This window comes from Macrobrachium rosenbergii, chromosome 3, assembly GCF_040412425.1.
Source record: "Macrobrachium rosenbergii isolate ZJJX-2024 chromosome 3, ASM4041242v1, whole genome shotgun sequence".
Taxonomy (NCBI): domain Eukaryota; kingdom Metazoa; phylum Arthropoda; class Malacostraca; order Decapoda; family Palaemonidae; genus Macrobrachium; species Macrobrachium rosenbergii.
Window position 1 is genome coordinate 92262571 of NC_089743.1, and position 18413 is coordinate 92280983.

General features: G+C 36.9%; 2 protein-coding genes across 2 annotated transcripts in view; both read right to left on the minus strand.

Moving 5' to 3' along the window:
- The window catches only part of LOC136828044 (cysteine-rich secretory protein 2-like), a 95326-nt gene extending 85370 nt beyond the window's left edge, over window positions 1-9956 (minus strand). Inside the window, exon 1 of the mRNA XM_067085729.1 lies at window positions 9823-9956. The gene's annotated coding sequence lies outside the window, so the exon portion shown is untranslated. The remainder of the gene's footprint in view (window positions 1-9822) is intronic.
- Window positions 9957-11837: 1881 nt separating this feature from the next.
- LOC136851792 (uncharacterized) overlaps window positions 11838-18413 on the minus strand; it is a 50954-nt gene continuing 44378 nt past the window's right edge. The window contains 3 exon segments of the mRNA XM_067126107.1: window positions 11838-12033; window positions 12240-12283; window positions 17479-17516. Coding sequence (XP_066982208.1) covers window positions 11838-12033; window positions 12240-12283; window positions 17479-17516 — 278 coding nt within the window.

Genomic DNA, 18413 nt, shown 5'->3' on the forward strand with positions numbered 1-18413 from the left:
GGTCTGTATATATGTATATATTATATATGTGTATGGGTGCGTATATGTATTTTTCCCACGTGATTTCACAGAAAGACAGTCATTATTTGGCCTCAGGAATTTCAGAAGGCATTTCTGCCATCCAAAAGAACCCATTTTTTGCAAAAATTCCACGATTCCATTCGGAAGAGTTCTGATAAATCTTTGCTTGAAGTAAACACTACAGCTGGCGTCACAAATTTCGGAGGTCTGCGGCGCCATCACCAAAAGAATAGAATTGACAAGGAAATGACCACGTTCTTAAAAATTAAACTCTTCTATATTTTCAGTAATAGCTTTGAAGAATTCATCGCGAACGCATGCATATTGCTTTCTCAAGTCCAGATGAGCTGGAACAAATCTTCCAAGAGGCATACAGCGCTGTAACTGCAGATTAGACTTGAAATGATTCTCCTATTCCTTTCTTTTATAGCTATCTCTTGCCGCTTGGTGCCCTTCACCAATAATCTATTATATACTTTGTATCTCATTCTCTATATCATCTCTGTTCTTTTTGAAATCTGGCAGTAGTATGTTTTTATTTATTTTGACTGATCGCCTCTCCTTTTATGCCACAAACTCTACTGCCTGTCTTTTTTTATTTGAACTTGAGGGCCCACTTTTTTTTTTAGTCCAGTTTTTATGCTGTGGATTCATAAGAGGGGCTGAGCACATGACATCATTTGTAGCCATTTAACTGCAAATAATGATCGTCTCATCGACTTGAAAAACCAGCGGTTTCTTGGTGTTTCCTCAGATACACCGACTCCATTCTTCTCAACTAAATCTTCCCTGTGAAGTGATGCAGAATGTGGAACGTACTGGTGGGTCATATGACTTATGTCATTAATTACGGGCTTTCATCTCTCTCTCTCTCCCTTGAATATTGAGAAGTAGGGCTTTCATCACCTAAATATGGCGTGTTCCTTTGAGCCTCTGCTCAGCGCCTCTTCTCAAAACACACACGACGTCAAAACAAAACAAGATGCGCAGAAATCCTAAACTTCTGAAAGGTTGCCCCGTGGAGGCGGAGGTAGAGAGAGGGGGGGGTGTTAATCCACCAAAGCTCTCGGCCCGATTTGACCGCCTACGCCCTAGTTACGCCCATATAGTTGCTAATAGAAGCGACCCCGTTAGACGATGCGCGTAAATCCGTTCGTTGAACTCGCGTTCGAGATTACGCAGTCGCGATTGGTAAACGAGGGTTAAAATGGATAAGCGTACTGGGTTCATCTCACTGGAACAACTCGACACAATTCCGGTGCTTGATCTTTCGAGCTCTGTTCAAGTTACGCCTTAATTTGGCGGTCTCTGGCGGTGCGGCGCAACTGGCTCCTCAGAAAATTGGTTGCATTTTTGGGTAAATGAGCGGAGACCTTGCTGGCATGAGGACAAACTCATTTGAAGGAGAACAGAATGGGGGGCAAAACAAAATTCTCAGTATTCATGGCAAGAAGTGTCAATGTTCCACTTCAAAGTAGTTATGATTAATTCCAAGAAGGAACGCCGTCAAGTTGTCTTAAGTCTCTCTCTCTCTCTCTCTCTCTCTCTCTCTCTCTCTCTCTCTCTCTCTCTCTCTCTCTCTCTCAGACAACAAGCGTAATAGTCACTACAGTACAATGGACTCAATATGGTTATGAACGGACGACTAAATTCGTATATTTATTTATTCATGTATTTGAAAAGTTGGAAATTTTTCATTGCTGGAAAGTATCACAGATTCAATGGTATTCGATTCAAGGTCTCTATACCGTTGGTTTTCTGCGATCGACAAAGCTCAGCAACTTCGGCTCTGGTTATTGCTTGGATGGGGTAACAAGCAAAAAATGTCCTGAAGCCGTCGTCACATAATATTCCTCTTGAATATGTTAGGGCCGAGCGTCTGCTTAACAGCTTCATACAAAAGCAGATAAATAAACAAGTAAATAAAAGAAGCGCTTGTTGCAAATTGGACTGGTAGCACTTCTTGGCGTTACCCCAGAGGCTCTTCTCTACTCAAGCCTTTTCAAGGATTTTTAGTCTCTTGTACCCTTCCCTTGTACGCTCAAGAACTCACTACCGTCTTTCTTGTTTTATGAAGTGTAGTTTCTCTTTCCTTATTGTTTTCTTTGTTCCTGATCATTCCTGTGCTGATTGAACGGAAGTGGTATATTTTATGCTTGCAATTCGTGATACGTTTAAAACACGTAAAGCGTGCAAGAATGGAAACGAGCAGCGAGACCTGAGAAGATTACAGAATGTCAAGAACATTTTAATTGAGCTTAAACATAAAGTTGTTCACACACAAGGTACGATTTGCAAAAGCTCAATCAGACTGAAAATAGAGTGAACAGTCTTGGAGGATACTGGAAATTTCCTATCATGAAAATGTCCTCAGGATAACTGTCTTTCTCACTGGCTCCATTTTATGAGTAGAATATATTGCTAAGCCAACAGTTCAGGCGTAATGACTGTCATTATTATTATTATTATTATTATTATTATTATTATTATTATTATTATTATTATTATTATTATTATTATTGTTGTTGTTTAAGTTCATTGGTGTTCATGCTTGAAGAAGTATTTAAATTATTATTATTGTTATTATTATTATTATTATTATTATTATTATTATTATTATTATTATTATTATTATTATTATTATTACTATATTTGGTATTGTTGTTTTCAGTTCACTGGTGTTCATGCTTGAAGAAGTATTTAAATTATTATTATTATTATTATTATTATTATTATTATTATTATTATTATTATTATTATTACTGTATTTGGTATTGTTGTTTTCAGTTCATTGGTGTTCATGCTTGAAGAAGTATTTAAATTATTATTATTATTATTATTTATTATTATTATTATTATTATTATTATTATTATTATTATTATTATTATTATTATTATTATTATTATTATTATATTTGGTATTGTTGTTTTCAGTTCATTGGTGTTCACGCTTGAAGAAGTACTTAAATAAGCATAAATGAATGAAAGTGAAGATGGCCTTATCTGAAATCACCTGCAGTCTTCCAGACGGCATTCGAACCTAGGGGTAAGTGTGAGGCTGTTAGCCCTAGACTTTTCTACAGTCCAATTGCAACATTGTTCACTCTTCCCACTGCCATAAACCCAATTCATTGCTTATGTCAGCAGCGTCATATTAGGGTTTAACAGAACGTACAGAAATAATTCCATCCCTCTTCGCAATTCAGCAGGAGACCTCGTGTGCTATTTGTAAGTTTAATAGGATCGTCACATAGGTTGGTTCCTTAAAGTTCGAATCGACAGCCATGGAGCTGTCAGCTACAGAACTGGCGCGGAACTTTCAAATCACGAATTTTCTAACATCAGGGATCCTGCTGATGAATGCAAATATTCAGTTCAGTATAAAGTCTTTAAGGTTTTGGGCAGAGCCTCCAGTCATCAGCTTTTAACAATGAATGAATCCACGAAAGAATTGGTAGGTATCTCTGCCTCTTGAAGGGAGGAAGGTAATAAAAGTCAAAATAAATTGCGTAGAGGCCAGTGCTCCGACGTGTTTCAAATCCTACTCTCTCTCATTTCTTTTAAAACGTCAAATCATTTTTACTAGCAAGACACGTAAACACATGTAAAATATATATATATATATATATATATATATATATATATATATATATATATATATATATATATATATATATATATATATATATATATATATATATATACACACACATAATGCTTGCGATGAGGAATTCTTTATCAACAGTCTTCTAAATTCTCGAACCAATTCTGCCTGAGCTGTAAGGCGAAGTTGGCTGTTAAAATAAAATTCGACTGTGGAAAGAAGCATATTAACGATTGCGGATAATATCATAGCTTTAAAATGTGCAATTTCTGGAAAGAATGCTAAATAACCTCCAGCGATTCTCCCCAACTCTGAGGAAACTTCATGGAAGAACTGCCCATGAGATCACTGGCTCTTTTCTCTTCCCAGAAACATCTAATCAACCAAAGATTTAACCGGGACATAAAACCTCCCCTGCCATCAACCCTTCCTCATTATGTGTTGTTATTAATATCCTTCACGTCTTTGCTCAGTGAAAGTGTTCGTTCAATTAATCTTTTCGTATGCTGTCAAGTAACGAGTTTTCGCAAACATGATTATCATTCCTTGAGGAACAACACTAATGATTTTGAATATTCTGACTGGTTACGTTCGCTGAATGTTTAACGGGTATTAGGGAATGTTTTAGCATTTCTCTAAATTGTTTTTTTCTTCAAAATTCTACACAGGATTTTGTAATTAAATAAAAAAACAGGTTTTCAATTTTGAATATTCAGCATGATTTTTTGAAATCTAAGCATTACTCAGTTACCCTACGTGTTTGAACGATGTTAAATGTAAATTTGATCTTGCGTTTCGTATTGTCATGAAATAAAAGATTCTTTTGCAGTGTTCGTGTTATTTTTATTTCATGAAATCAGAAGGGATATAAGTAATTTCATTTTTATTTCATGAAATCAGAAGGAATATAAGTCATTACATTTAGTGTCCACCACATTATATTTTGATAAACGCTATCCCATAAAGGAAAATGTTTTGCGATTTCTTTTAACAGAATTATATTTAGTAGAATCAAATATTTAATTAAAAATAGTTCAATAACACTTGAGAAAAGGCTTCAGTACCCAGGGAGCGAGAGACTGGGTGCGTGCATGATAGGGGTGAATGGTGCTGTCCTTGCGTGTACAGCGGTTTTCGATGCATTGCTGATTTGCTGATAGGCATTCTGTGTAGGTGGACGGAGCCAATGATATCGTGGAAGATATATACAGTATATATATATATATATATATATATATATATATATATATATATATATATATATATATATATATATATATACATACATACATACATACATACACATACACCCACCACAATTTGGCGAAATTTATGACCACTGTGATTAATGGCTGAGAAGCGAAGGTTGAGTGCGGAACCGACTTCCTGTGAGATCACCCGAGTTCACCTCGTTCCCTTTAATCTCGTATAATCTCCCCTCGATGAATTTACGATGATGAGCGCCCATTCGGAGGTCGTTAGATCGTCAAATGAGATCGGCGTCCTCTCATCACGCCCTACAAGATTGCTAAGGAGCAGGTTTCATTATCGTCGTATATCGGGACCATCCCTCAGTTCCGTCTGGAGATGTAATCTCTCTTGTTTTTCGTATGGCCCTCCGCAATGAATCAAGGGCCTGTCCCGTTCAGAAACATTCAATTCAGCCGCTAGATTTACTAGGCATTCTGATGCGGGTGTATGAAGTGGCTCTCGATTCAGAGGTCAGCCAGTTCTGTTCGGTTGGAAGCAGTCTTTGCAACGGCTCCCCGTTCGTTCTTCAGATGACTAGTTCTCTTTGCTGAACGTTTCGTCTTTTATCGTTGTTGTACGTCTTCCTTCTCCAACCGTCTTGTACATCTTGTAGGTCCAATTAAGTAGACTTTTACATTGCTCAGTAGGTTCTAGACATCATTCGATGAAGGGGGTACAGGAATGACCAGTACAGACATTTTCTGTTGACATAGTTTTACCTTCCTATTTTTAGCGATACTTAACTATAATTAGATTGGTATCCTCGCTCATGTTTATGTCCAGCTGTTATATAATTCATGTATATTAACAACCACAGTTATAGAAACACTTATTTGTATTTGTTACGACTTGTAAACGAACCGTACTTCTATTGATTTCTGTTCTGTAATCGGGCACGCGGTTTCCTCGAAGCTATTTGAGTATTCGTAATTGTTCAGTTATAAATTATCTATCAAGGACACAACCTTCTCTCTCTCTCTCTCTCTCTCTCTCTCTCTCTCTCTCTCTCTCTCTCTCTCTCTCGGAGGGATAAGTGAAGTAACTATTAAGACATATCAGTACTTATTATATTACTATTGTTAGTAATGATAGTCATATCATCATATATACGTCATAGCGTGCAAAGAATAGCAATGAATCGCAGCTGGTAATCAGGCATTTCTGGAGGGTTGCATTCGATCGCTCTGAATATTATTCCCATTCCCTCCCGTCTGACACGACAAAAGAAACAAAGGAAGAACTGCAAAAGAAAACATTACCGTAGGATCTTCGTGCTGCGGATTAAGAGACGCCGAAGCTACAGTACAGCAGAGAGCTCAACAGGATAATGCGTGTAATTCAGATGTTGATGGTACGCGCCGTTTATTTTTCTGGTTTATTTTCTTATTGAGGGGTCGATGCCCAGATTTGCTTTGTTTGTTTTGATCTTCTAGACGTTGCTGAGTTTTTTTTTTTTTTTTTCACGTTTCTGTTTTGATTCATTTTTTCCCTCTTTTTTTTTTATGCTGGAGGTCGATGGCTGGGAAGTGTTTGTTTTGATGTGGCCAGGAATGCATTGGTTATTGGTGCCTTTGTAGTGATTTCTAGTACGGAGAAGGGAGCCGTATGTGCGAAACGGCACTGTGTGCTGTGTGCACATGTGTCTGTATGTGTAGGCAGATAACACACACACACAAACACACATACACGCCCGTTCATATTCCATTTCAACTTCTGCAGAAGCTCATTCTCAGTCCTCAGTTAATCTCGAGGATGATGTTAAATGGGGATATGTATAATATGTATAGAATCTTTGAATTGGGCAGACAAAACAGGGTTCATTTTCTTCATTTATCGTCCTTTCACCTTTGTAATAATGATTGAGAATTTTGGGCTCGGGAATAATAAACAAAAGCATGTTTAGAGAAGATCATATGATGGACATTGGTAAGTCTACTTCATATAATACTATTTTTTCTTGATAGAGTTAAATCAAAGCTTTCTGTCCAGAGATTGTCTTGATTGCATACCACCTCCATCCGCTTGGCATTGTTGCACCCGCCAGGCTTCGCTATCCCACAGTTCTTCATGGGAGGGTGGGTAGAGCTTTCGGCTAGCACGCTGTTGGCCCAACATTGACTCTCCGAGCGGCCAATGAAGAATTAGAGGAATTTATTTCTGGTGATAGAAATTCATTTCTCGTCATAACGTGGTTCGGATTCCACAATAAGCTGTAGGTCCCGTTGCTAGGTAACCAGTTGGTTCTTAGCCACGTAAAATAAATCTATTCCTTCGGGCCAGCCCTAGGTGAGCTGTTAACCAACTCAGTGGTCTGGTTAAACTAAGATATACTTAACTTTTTCACTGTCTCACGAATACTCTGGATTTTATAAACTAAAGTATCAATCAGTCTCATTAATCCTTCGTATCATTTACTCCTTGAGACTGGCACTCTCTGCAATCTTCTGTGTTTCCCGCATTATTCAACCTACAGGTTCGGAAGTGGCGGGTCTGTCATCGCCAGATTTTTGCACTTCTGTTTGTATATTTGTGCGTGTTTGTACGTATGTGTGTATGTCGTGACAAACAGTCGAATGTTGCACATAATTCATGCCAAAACACTAGTGCCTTATTATTTTTGTTTGTTTGTGGAAGGTTTTATACACACACAAATATATATATATATATATATATATATATATATATATATATATATATATATATATATATATATATATATATATATATTTGGGCTTAGTTTTTGGACATAGTTTTTCTTGAGAAATTTTCGTTAAAAGCAATTGCTTTAGTGGCATCAATAAGTTTTTTTTTTTTTTAGGAATCTTCATATCAGAGTTTTTTCAGATTCTCATGCGTCAATCTTCGGTGAAGGATGCACAAACTTTATTTTCCATATATTGTTTTAAGTCTCGACAACTGTTTCATCACACTATGGCATTTTAAAGCGACTACTGGCTCACAATTTCGATTACCAATAATTTGTCTCTTCTTGTGGACGGAAAAGTAGACCTAAACAGTGACTGGTCCAGGGATCAAGGAGATGAACCACTTTTGAGGTCGAAAGCTTTAAGTGTCACTTCCACACATGGAAGAATATTCTAATGATAAAACAGTACTTATAGAATTTACTAAATGGTCGTGTATGAAATTTATAGGTGCACGCGCGAGAGAACTCATAAAAATGATAAAGTACGACAAAAGTTATATTCAATGGATAATAAATAGTACGATTGTATATATCTTGTTTGCAAATGATAGGCAACCATCCCTACAAGAATTGACTGAAGGCGCGCAGATCATCCACAAAGAAAGTAACTATGGCTGTGTTTGAACAGCGGAAGCAGTCAGCATCGCCATTCAAAAACCGACTCTTAATATCCAGCAAGAGTCTGATGACCTACTCCCTTCCAGCAGGAGGAGGAGAGCGCGAGCGAACGCAGAACAGACAGGGAGCCCCCAGAGATAGACGCGTCGCTTCAGTCAAGAAATCCCAGAGCGCCCTGGGAAGCACAAGTAACAACTCTCACATGCCGTCTAGTAGTTGGTACTTGCAAAAATATGCTTCTATACAAATAAGCACATAACATTTATAAAGAAGATATATACACTCATACTATTTATTATACATTGAAATATAACTCTTGATCAGGCAGGGCAGCCGATCGGGATTTTCACGGTCTACCCTAAAGCCAAATCACAGTCCTTCAAAAGAATGCTTGTGTAAATACAAAAAAATATTAAAAAAGATGTTAAAAGTAGAAGAAGAAGAAGAAGAAAAATATAACTTTTGTCATACTTTATCATTTTCATGAGTAATCTCTGACGTGCATTTATAAATTTCATGCACGACCATTTAGTAAATTCTATACTGTTTTATCATTAGAATATTCTTCCACGTATGGAAGTTAGACCTAAAGCTTTCGACCTCCAAAGTGGCTCATCCCCTTAATCCCTGGACCAGTCACTGTTTAGGTCTACTTTTCCGTCCACAAGGAGAGAGAAAATTATTGGTAATCGAAACTGTGAACCAGCAGTCACTTGAAAACGCCATAGTGTGCTGAAACAATAAATGGAAAATTAAAGTTTGTCCATTCTTCACCGAACACTGACGCCTGAGAATCGGAAAAAAACTACGACGATATGAAGATTCCTGAAAAAAAAAACTTACTGATGCAACGAAAATATATATATGTGTGTTACAGGAAGTATGTGAAATCAGGGATTTCACGAAATCCCTAGGGAATTTGTGAGATGGCCAACTCTCTAGTACTAAACATGTCGAAACAGTGATTTATCTACATTGTTTCGCCGTGTTTAGTACCAGCCCTTTGCGATCAAATGTTCCGAAGCGAGTTGCTCATTTCACAGATTCCCTGGGGATTTGGTGAAATCCCTGGATTTCACATATTTCCTGTATCATATATAAAGTTGTAGATTGGAGGCGAATTTTGGCCACACATACGACCCTTCCTGTTATGTTTTTTTAATGAATAAGCTTTCATTATTTTTTCAGTAATAATATATATATATATATATATATATATATATATATATATATATATATATACAGTATATATATATATATATATATATATATATATATATATATATATATATATATATATATATATATATATATATATTTTTATATATAAATATATATATATATATATATATATATATATATATATATATATATATATTATATATATGTATATATATATAATGTTCTTAATGTTCTCAGATTCTATCTTAAAGCGTTCTCCATTGTTTAAACAATCATTTTAAGGTCCAAAGCATGTTTAAATTACATTTTCACGCCAAAGAGAAAAGAGAGATTCTTTTGGATTTTGTACGACAAATCGATCAACTGATTAAAAGTTCGCCTAAAAGATAGAGATAAAAAAAAAAGAGCGAGTTTTAAACGGGGCCTCCAATCTCCTTACCTTGAAATCTCGGGGAATAGTTCTTCCGCCTATAACAGGTGTTCTTGGTCTCTCTCTCTCTTATGTCAGTCAACGGGGCGGGAGATCAAGCCCGCCACATCCACACCGCACAAAGGCCAGAGCCAAACTGTCTGTGCCCTCCTCTGGCCGAAGTTTTATATATACGATGATTCTGTTTGCTTGTTTCTCTTGCATGCTCGTGCATGCCTCCTCCAACTAATGCGGCGAGGAGGTGACGACAGTGGTGGATGCTGGTAAAAATTCCGTTTTGCCAGTGTCATGGGTTAGAGTTCAAATGGAGGTAAGGTTAAAGATAAAGTGATTAGTATTTTGCGACAGAGAACTCATTTAGGTTCGAGGAAGAGTTAACGAATCAGGCAGACGCTTGAAGTTCCCCAAGGAACCGTTCGCTGTCTTAAAAAAATACACGTGTATATATTTTGCCCAGAGAGACGGGGAGTTCTTGTCGTAGGCGGTAGCATGTGTCTGTTTATTTCGATGCACTTCTTGCTCTCTGGAGACTAGATATACTTTAGAGTATTGTTCCTTCCCTTCTTCTTTTTTCGTCAGGGGTTAAAAGCCTTGCAAGAGTAATCAATAAGTTCAATGGTGGCTGAGTCATGCAGTTTGCTTTTGCATAAGAGGAAGAAGAAGAAGGGGATGAGGGAGATCACGATAGCATTTGTTTACATAACGATCGTTTTGTTTGATTCGTTGCTTCCATGAGTATATATGAAACGTCTCTCTTCATTTTGATAAATGACTGACAATTCATCGGAGAAATTAAGCCTAAAATGAGTTCAAATAATGCATGATAGTTTAACTGAAAAATTCTTTGTTTTATTCAAAGGCGACAGGAACAACAAGTAAAGATATTGCTGTATTTTTCTTCTTATGCTTTTGAAAAAAAGTTTTCTATAAGAGTCACTATTCAAATAAGAGAGTACTACCTCATTGAGGTTATAAGAAAAAAAAAAATCCGCCTCAACCAAGTGCACAGAACGAATTCCACCTCAGCGAGGTTTCAAGAAACATGTCTGTAAGAGATTGTATTTCTTCGGTTCAGTGCTATTCCGCATATATTATCCTCTCTCTCTCTCTCTCTCTCTCTCTCTCTCTCTCTCTCTCTCTCTCTCTCTCTCTCTCTCTCTCTCTCTCTCTCTCATAGCTCATGGTGTACACACGAATTGAGGGCATCAACAGTCAGAACTGGCTTAAAAAGGTAAGATTTTTTAATTTTCCCTTTTGAGAAACATCACTCAAACGGGAACGCCTTCTTCAGTGGCTTGACAGTTTGCACTACCTGCTGAAAAGACTTGGCAGCTAAAATGAGTCTAAAATGAAGTTGAAAACTCGAGTCTTCCAAGTCTCTCTCTTAACTGCTGAACGCACCAACAAACGCACAAGTCACTCTTCGACTTGCGAGAGAAAAAAAGGGGGCTCTGTAGTCCTGGATCTGCAAAGGTTAAGGGTTAAAGGCTTCCTTGCCTTAAAGGTTAAAGGGCTTCTTGATTAGGACAATTTTTCAGTGAGGTCGGGTTTTCTACGTATTTTGAAAATACATCGACTGTCTCGCAAATTACAAAATCTCTTTTGTCGGTGATATTAAAAAATTTCCTGTAGTCTTGCAAGCATCACGGGATATTATGTAGATTAGAACTGGTAGTTCCAGATGATGCGTAGAAGGTAGTGGGTTATATCTGATTGTAAAAAGTGATTCACTCGATTATTATTATTGAAAGTTACCTTACAAAGTGACCCCCTCAACATTTTCGTTCAGAAATGCAAGTTCTTTTGTGTTGTCAGGACTATACTCGTATTTTTACAAGCCAAGATGGCTTCGCGTACGCGTCCTGTGAGGAGAACGGAAACCGTACGTGTAAATTAAAAAGTATCAGAATCCTGAGTTATTTCGGTAATTCTTGCTATAGAATTCCCGATGCTTCAGATACTCCAAGGGTTAGCAAATCTGATCACAAATAAAGTTGTGAAACTTGGAATTTATTTCTCTTTAGCTACGTCTGTGGAGGGGTCTCCAGTTCGCTAGTTTTCTGAAGTCCAGGATTTGGGACTATAGCTGGTGATAGTGGAAAGAAGCGATACTGCTGAGAGAGTCTGGTGTCAATCTCTGCCCTTGGCAAGTGAATCGTATAACAAGCAACGTGGCCCTTCACAATGGCGGTCAAGACTAGGACCCACCACCATGCGTCGCTACCGAACGGGATGATAAGATAGTCTGTATAATCCTGTCTTCAATAAATTAACTAAACCCACAGCTCAAATGTTAAATGAAATGCAGCACAGTGGTTATTCAAGATCTCCATTCACGGGATAAGAAGATATCAGTGGCATTGATCTAATTTACTATAAAACTAAAACTAAACTGCGAGACTTTCCCTGTTCCTTTTTTAGCTTACTCTGTCTTTACACCCTGGTTCTGACAACAGTTAAAAGCTGCAACCTTTTGAGGAAAAGATAGAACTTTTATACCGTAATTCACTAAAATTAGTGCAGTATCATCTACAGTCATCACCCATTCCATATTCAAATTCAAATTCATTTCCTTATGCCAGAACTTTCCAGCTACATCTTTCCATGGGGACAGCGGCCTTTGTTTCAAACACAATTTTAAACCAACGCATGCACTTTCCTATTTTACCCCCGTCATAAAAACGTATAATCACTTTCAGTTGTTTATCTTCCATATCATTCATGCTCTGCATCTTCCACACAGTGTCTCTATCGATTCTATCGTAATCTTTTTCTAGGTTCATATGTGCAACAAGCAGTTTTTCCCCTTAGTTTCAAACTTCTCTCATAACGGTTTCATAACAAAAACTTGATCCCAGTATCGCCCTCAGTGTCAAAAACACACTGTTATTCTCCCTTCAGTCCATCTGTCAAGTTTTTTCGCGGTCAGAATCCTATCATAAGCCTTCCCTGTTATGCTTAGTAATGGTATGCCTCTAAAATTTATGCCATTTTTATGTCCTTTGTCTTTATTCAAAGGATCAACAATTATTCCTCTCACACATTCCTTTAGAGAACCTTTCCCTCATCAAGATTTGCCTTACAGACTTTTGTCAGCCACTCAACCACACTATTGTCACTGTAACACAGCATTTCCCTTGGCATCTCAATACTTTCTGGTGTTTTTCCAATTAACCTCTTAATTGTTGCCTTCCTTTGGACCTCAAAAGACGCTTCAACAAAAATTCTCAATCTTACTCTAACCTTTCCATTACCTCTCATTCTCTGTATTGAGGCAAATCATCAAAATACTCACTCCGTCGACCTGGGGCTGCATTAACTTATATATACTGTATATAAGTGTGTGTGTATTTGTGTTTGTGTATAAAATCTACTGATCACTTTTTAACAGATACGTATGGAATTGTAATAGCCACAATACCCTCCTAAGTTAAGAGGGCATTGTGGCTGTTCCAGTTACATAAATATGTATATGTAGAATCTGCTGGTCACTTTTTACCAGATACATATGTAATTATAATAACCACAATGCCCACTTAACTTTCTCGAATTCTTAGCGCTTTTTTGGGTACGCTTGTCACTATAAAGCCATAAGATCCAAGTGCAAGAAATATGAAGAAATTGTGATGCCCGGTAGCGGGAAACGAACCTGGGTCCACTGATCAGAACAAGGTACCATTGTCCATCTGAGCTCGAGAAAGATAAAAGTCTCTTGGCTCTCATAAATACTTAAACCTGTAATTTTCAGATATATATATCAGAGCTAGAATAGACCCATCTTCACCATCATAGACAAGTGGACAATCGATTTTTATTGCTTTTTAGGCCGAAATATATTATGTAGAATCTGCTGGTCACCTTTTACCAGATACATATGTAATTGTAATAGCCGCAATGCCGTCTTAACTTTCTCGAATTCTTCGCGCTTTTTTGGATACAAAGCCTCAAGATCCAAGTGCAAGAAATATGAAGAAATTCTGATGCCATTGTCAGGCGGACAATAGTACCTCGTTCTGATCAGTGGACCCGGGTTCGTTTCCTGCTACCGGGCATCAGAATTTCTTCATATTTCTCGCACTTGGATCTTAAGGCTTTGTAGTGACAAGCGTATCCAAAAAAGCGCGAAGAATTCGAGAAAGTTAAGAGGGCATTGTGGCTATTACAGTTACATGTATGTATACATATACGTACATCAATACACACCAGAGAGAGAGAGAGAGAGAGAGAGAGAGAGAGAGAGAGAGAGAGAGAGAGAGAGAGAGAGGAAACAAATTACTCTGTGAAATAAGGGAAGTAACTGCTGGTAGTATCATTCTTTTCAAAACCATTTTTTTTTTCTTAAATTCGTGAAAACGTCAAACATATTTTGGTCTTGGTAAAATCGATGTTCTTATATAAATTTCCTTTATCTATAACTAAACACGAAGCGAAGAGACTGAGAACAGTTCATGCTCGTAATAAAAAAAAATCCTTAAAACCTTGTTCCTCATCGATAATAATGTCACATGCAGGGAAAAAAAACATATTGATGATGAACCTGTTTACACTTGTGCGTGCATGCATACATACATACCAATGCATGTATATATATGTATAGATATGCATATATACTGTATATATAAATTATATGTACATACATGTATATTTATATACATGTATGTATGTGTATATATATGTATATGTATGAAGAGTATTCGGCCACGAGGAAAGTGAAACAACACCTTTACTCTAAGGCATTCTCGAGCAAACTACATGAAATTTCAAAAAGAATACAAAGCAAACGTGGTGTAAAAAAAAAGAAAATAAGATTAAAGGGGTATAAAACCATTTTGTTATCGAGAGGGCATTACACTTGAGGTCGTTCTTCAGTTGAAGCACAACTGTCTTGGATTGACCCAGGTAATTAGTTGACCAAAAAGAGGTCAAGGACATTAACGGAATTTTCCGATAAATTCATGTAGCTTCTAAAAGGATTCTAGATACGGCATCACTACTTCTTGGTATATTACTAAGAGACCAATGAAGTAAGTGTATGTGATATTTCACTAAGGTACACAAGAAAGACGTCAGTCTTCTAGCCAGTTCTGACTGAATAAATCATGTTGATTTACTCTGTCATGCAATTCCCTACTCGTTCCACACATGCAAACATGACATTTTATAAACCATTTGTTGTTATTCTGTTGAATACAATTTCTCAAAGGCTTGTTTTTTTCTTAGTATTATTATAGGAAAGGATTTCGTTCACATTGAATATTTTAAACGCTGATTTGGCGGGTTTTCTTAGGGAATTCTTACCTCCTGTCGCTTTCATTATCAAACGTCCTCACAGTTTTATTGTAGCAATTATCCAAAATAAGAACTTGATGAAATAATTCCCTACGTATTTTTTTCTAATGTTATCCGAGCGTTTCGTGCTGTTAGCCCAGAATTCTTGGATTAGAATATATATATATATATATATATATATATATATATATATATATATATATATATATATATATATATATATATATATATATATATATATATATATAAACTTATATAAACTTAGTTACACCTTTTGTATTGTCTTATACTACCTAAATTATAACATTTATGATTTACTGACACGCTTGTAGAATCTACTGACGTTCACATTGTGAAAATCCGTCCATAGTTAGTGAACTTAGGATGGTTTCCATAATTCGCCTTTGACGCATATCCAGGTAGAAGACCGAGTTTAAAAAAAGAGTTACAGAATGTGGCAGGACCTAATGGTGATATAGATACTGATATCATGACTCGGTCAAAAGAGAGGAGCTAACAGAAATAGAGAAAAGTTACAGAATACGTAAGGGTGTGATCGAAGCCGCAGCTAAAATGAATGAAGCAACATGGGAGGAAGCTTCAAGGTACGGCGCTTCTAGATAATGTCGTTGCATGGACGCCATTGGAGAGATGGATATGATATGGACGAGATAGGGCTAAGTGAAAAAATATTCAGGAGAATGAAAAAGGAATTAAAGAACGGGAAAGAAATGGATAATGGATATGTAAGGAAAGGGTAATCAGTACGAGTAGTTAAGTATAGAAGGAACGAAAAACAAAAATAAACCTTTTTAACTCTTTCAGCGCTGAATGGCGTAATAGGTCTTAGTGCTTGGCCTCTGGCCAAAATTTTATGTTCCATCCCATTCCATTTTGCTCCTGCAGTAATGGTATGCCCACAATCACAGTGTTCTGGAGAGAGCAACAAGGAACCAGGAGCCACGGACAGGAAACTGAGAATAGGAAGGAATTGATTAAAAACATTTGGTGCCGCACAGAAAATAAGCTTCATGAAGCGCAAAGGCAAGCCAGAACTAGCAAGGGAATCAGGATTTTAATTTTCCGTGATGTCTAGTAAAGTATCTTTGAATATTTATCAGTTTCATTACGTATCTGAGAATAATAAATGGGTGTTCAAAGCGTGCAAATAAAGCCTTTGGAATATACGATAATTTGGTTTATTATGTAAACACGTAAAATTAGAATTTTGCCATATATACGCGTGACTATTTTCGCCAACATTATTCCACAAATCTCGCTTAATATCGAATTTATATATACGCTGGGAATAAGTTACACCCAACGTTTAGTGAATTCGATATTAAACGATATTTGCTGGTTAATATTTGTGTGTACGTATGTATGTATGTATGTATATGTATGTGTGTGTGTGTTCATCGAATAATCATAACTTTGAAGCTCGGGTACTATAATTTGGCCTGAAAAATGACATTCTACGACAGTGGATGCTCATCTGTATAGACATGGCGCTCAAGACTGCATGTGGTCCGCGGGTTTTTGTCTACGTTTCTCCTATGTTTTTAATTCCTTCCAATCTATATGCAGCTCCGTAGGGGGTTAGTACCGTCTGCGCACATCACGCGGTGCACTGTAGGCATTAGCCTGCTTAGGGTTCTTTGCAGCTGCGAGCCCTTTCATTCCTCTTCCTCCTGTTACACATAGTAAACACTAGATTTTCCTTTCAGCGCTGAATGACCTCATAGGTTCCAGCGCGTGGCCTTCGCCTCAATTGTATATTCTGTTTAATCTGAATTCATGCTTTCGAAAGTCTCTTATCTTATGCTTTGATTACTTAAACGGCGACATTAAAAGTTGCGCGGATGATTGGTAATTCATACTTACCCTTATAGGTGCCTTAAGGTTATGAAATCTGGACTAGGCGGAAAGTGTGGACCACGGGTCAGCCTAATGCAGCTTTATCTAAACAGGTACACGGATATTGATCGCAAAAATTAAGATTTTGGTTTCGCACAATTCGCATGGTTCACCTGTACATACATTATAATCATCCCACACTATGTAACCACTATCCCTTGCTATTATTAAAATAATTCAGTAAATAGAATATAAAAATTTTAGTGTAATAAATTTTTATAATAATAACCGTAATTTATCAAAAAACTTGTTACATGTTAATACATTTTTCAGTAATTACATATACTTTTTGAACTTTGATGTATCCATTACACCTGGGAAAATGCGTAAGTATTTTCCAGTTCGTGATCAATAAAAAATACTTCAATCTCTTAATTTTGTAGTGGTCCCCGTTCACAGTAACGGGTGACCGCATTATTATTAAGGTTAAATTAAGGTTGAGTGTTAAAGATGACTTACTGAAATGTGAGAACTGGCGCGACCAAGTTGGCTGAGCACTCTCGGCCAGACCTATTGCTTTGAATCTACTGTAGGAATCTTCACACTATGTGCCACTGCTCAGACATCTCTGGTCCCCTGATACACCAGTCTAATGCTATAGCTATGAGTTTTTATTTTCTTCACCGGTATTTTATCAAATTATTGTCGCTTAAGGATATTCCGTTGTATAGGCTTCATCATCATCATCATCATCGAGGTTTAAGAATCATCATTTCCTGAACTGAAAATTCGTTAAAGCTTAATTCTACGTCTAATGAGAATTATATACGCTGCTCGAAACGAAATTCGTCTAGAGGTGGGTCGATAATTATTTAGTGCTATATAGGACAACAGCGTAACATTTAAAGATATGACAAAAAAGAAACAGAAAATGGTACCGACTGGCAACAAAGAACACGTATAGGACCAAAGTATTTGGGTGACTAAAATAAAATGATTTACATCCACTACGCACGTAGCGATTATCTGGCGATGTGACTGCCTGGGCAGAAAATACTTTAACAGAGTGTGAAATATAATCTTAAATTGCACCAGCTTTACCGTAATGATTAAGTTAAAATGCTGTGGACTTGTAACTTGTCGATCCATAAGATATTTACGTAGGATTACACCTGAAAACTTGTTCTCAGACGCCGGGAGTGGAATTGAAAAATTCCTACGCCCCAGGATTTGAACTTAGGTTAGAAGAAACAGATAAATATTTATTCAGCCTGTAGGAAATTTTGCCCCAGACGCACTAGTTCTTACTCACAAAGATGGCGTTGGACTTAGTATAGTCTAGCAAGATTCTGTTGGGTTTTTTAAATTTTATTTCAAAATTAAACTTTAAATATAAAAGATACATTAAATCAAAGGAGAACTCACATTAATTTACATCAACAAAGGGAAATAAG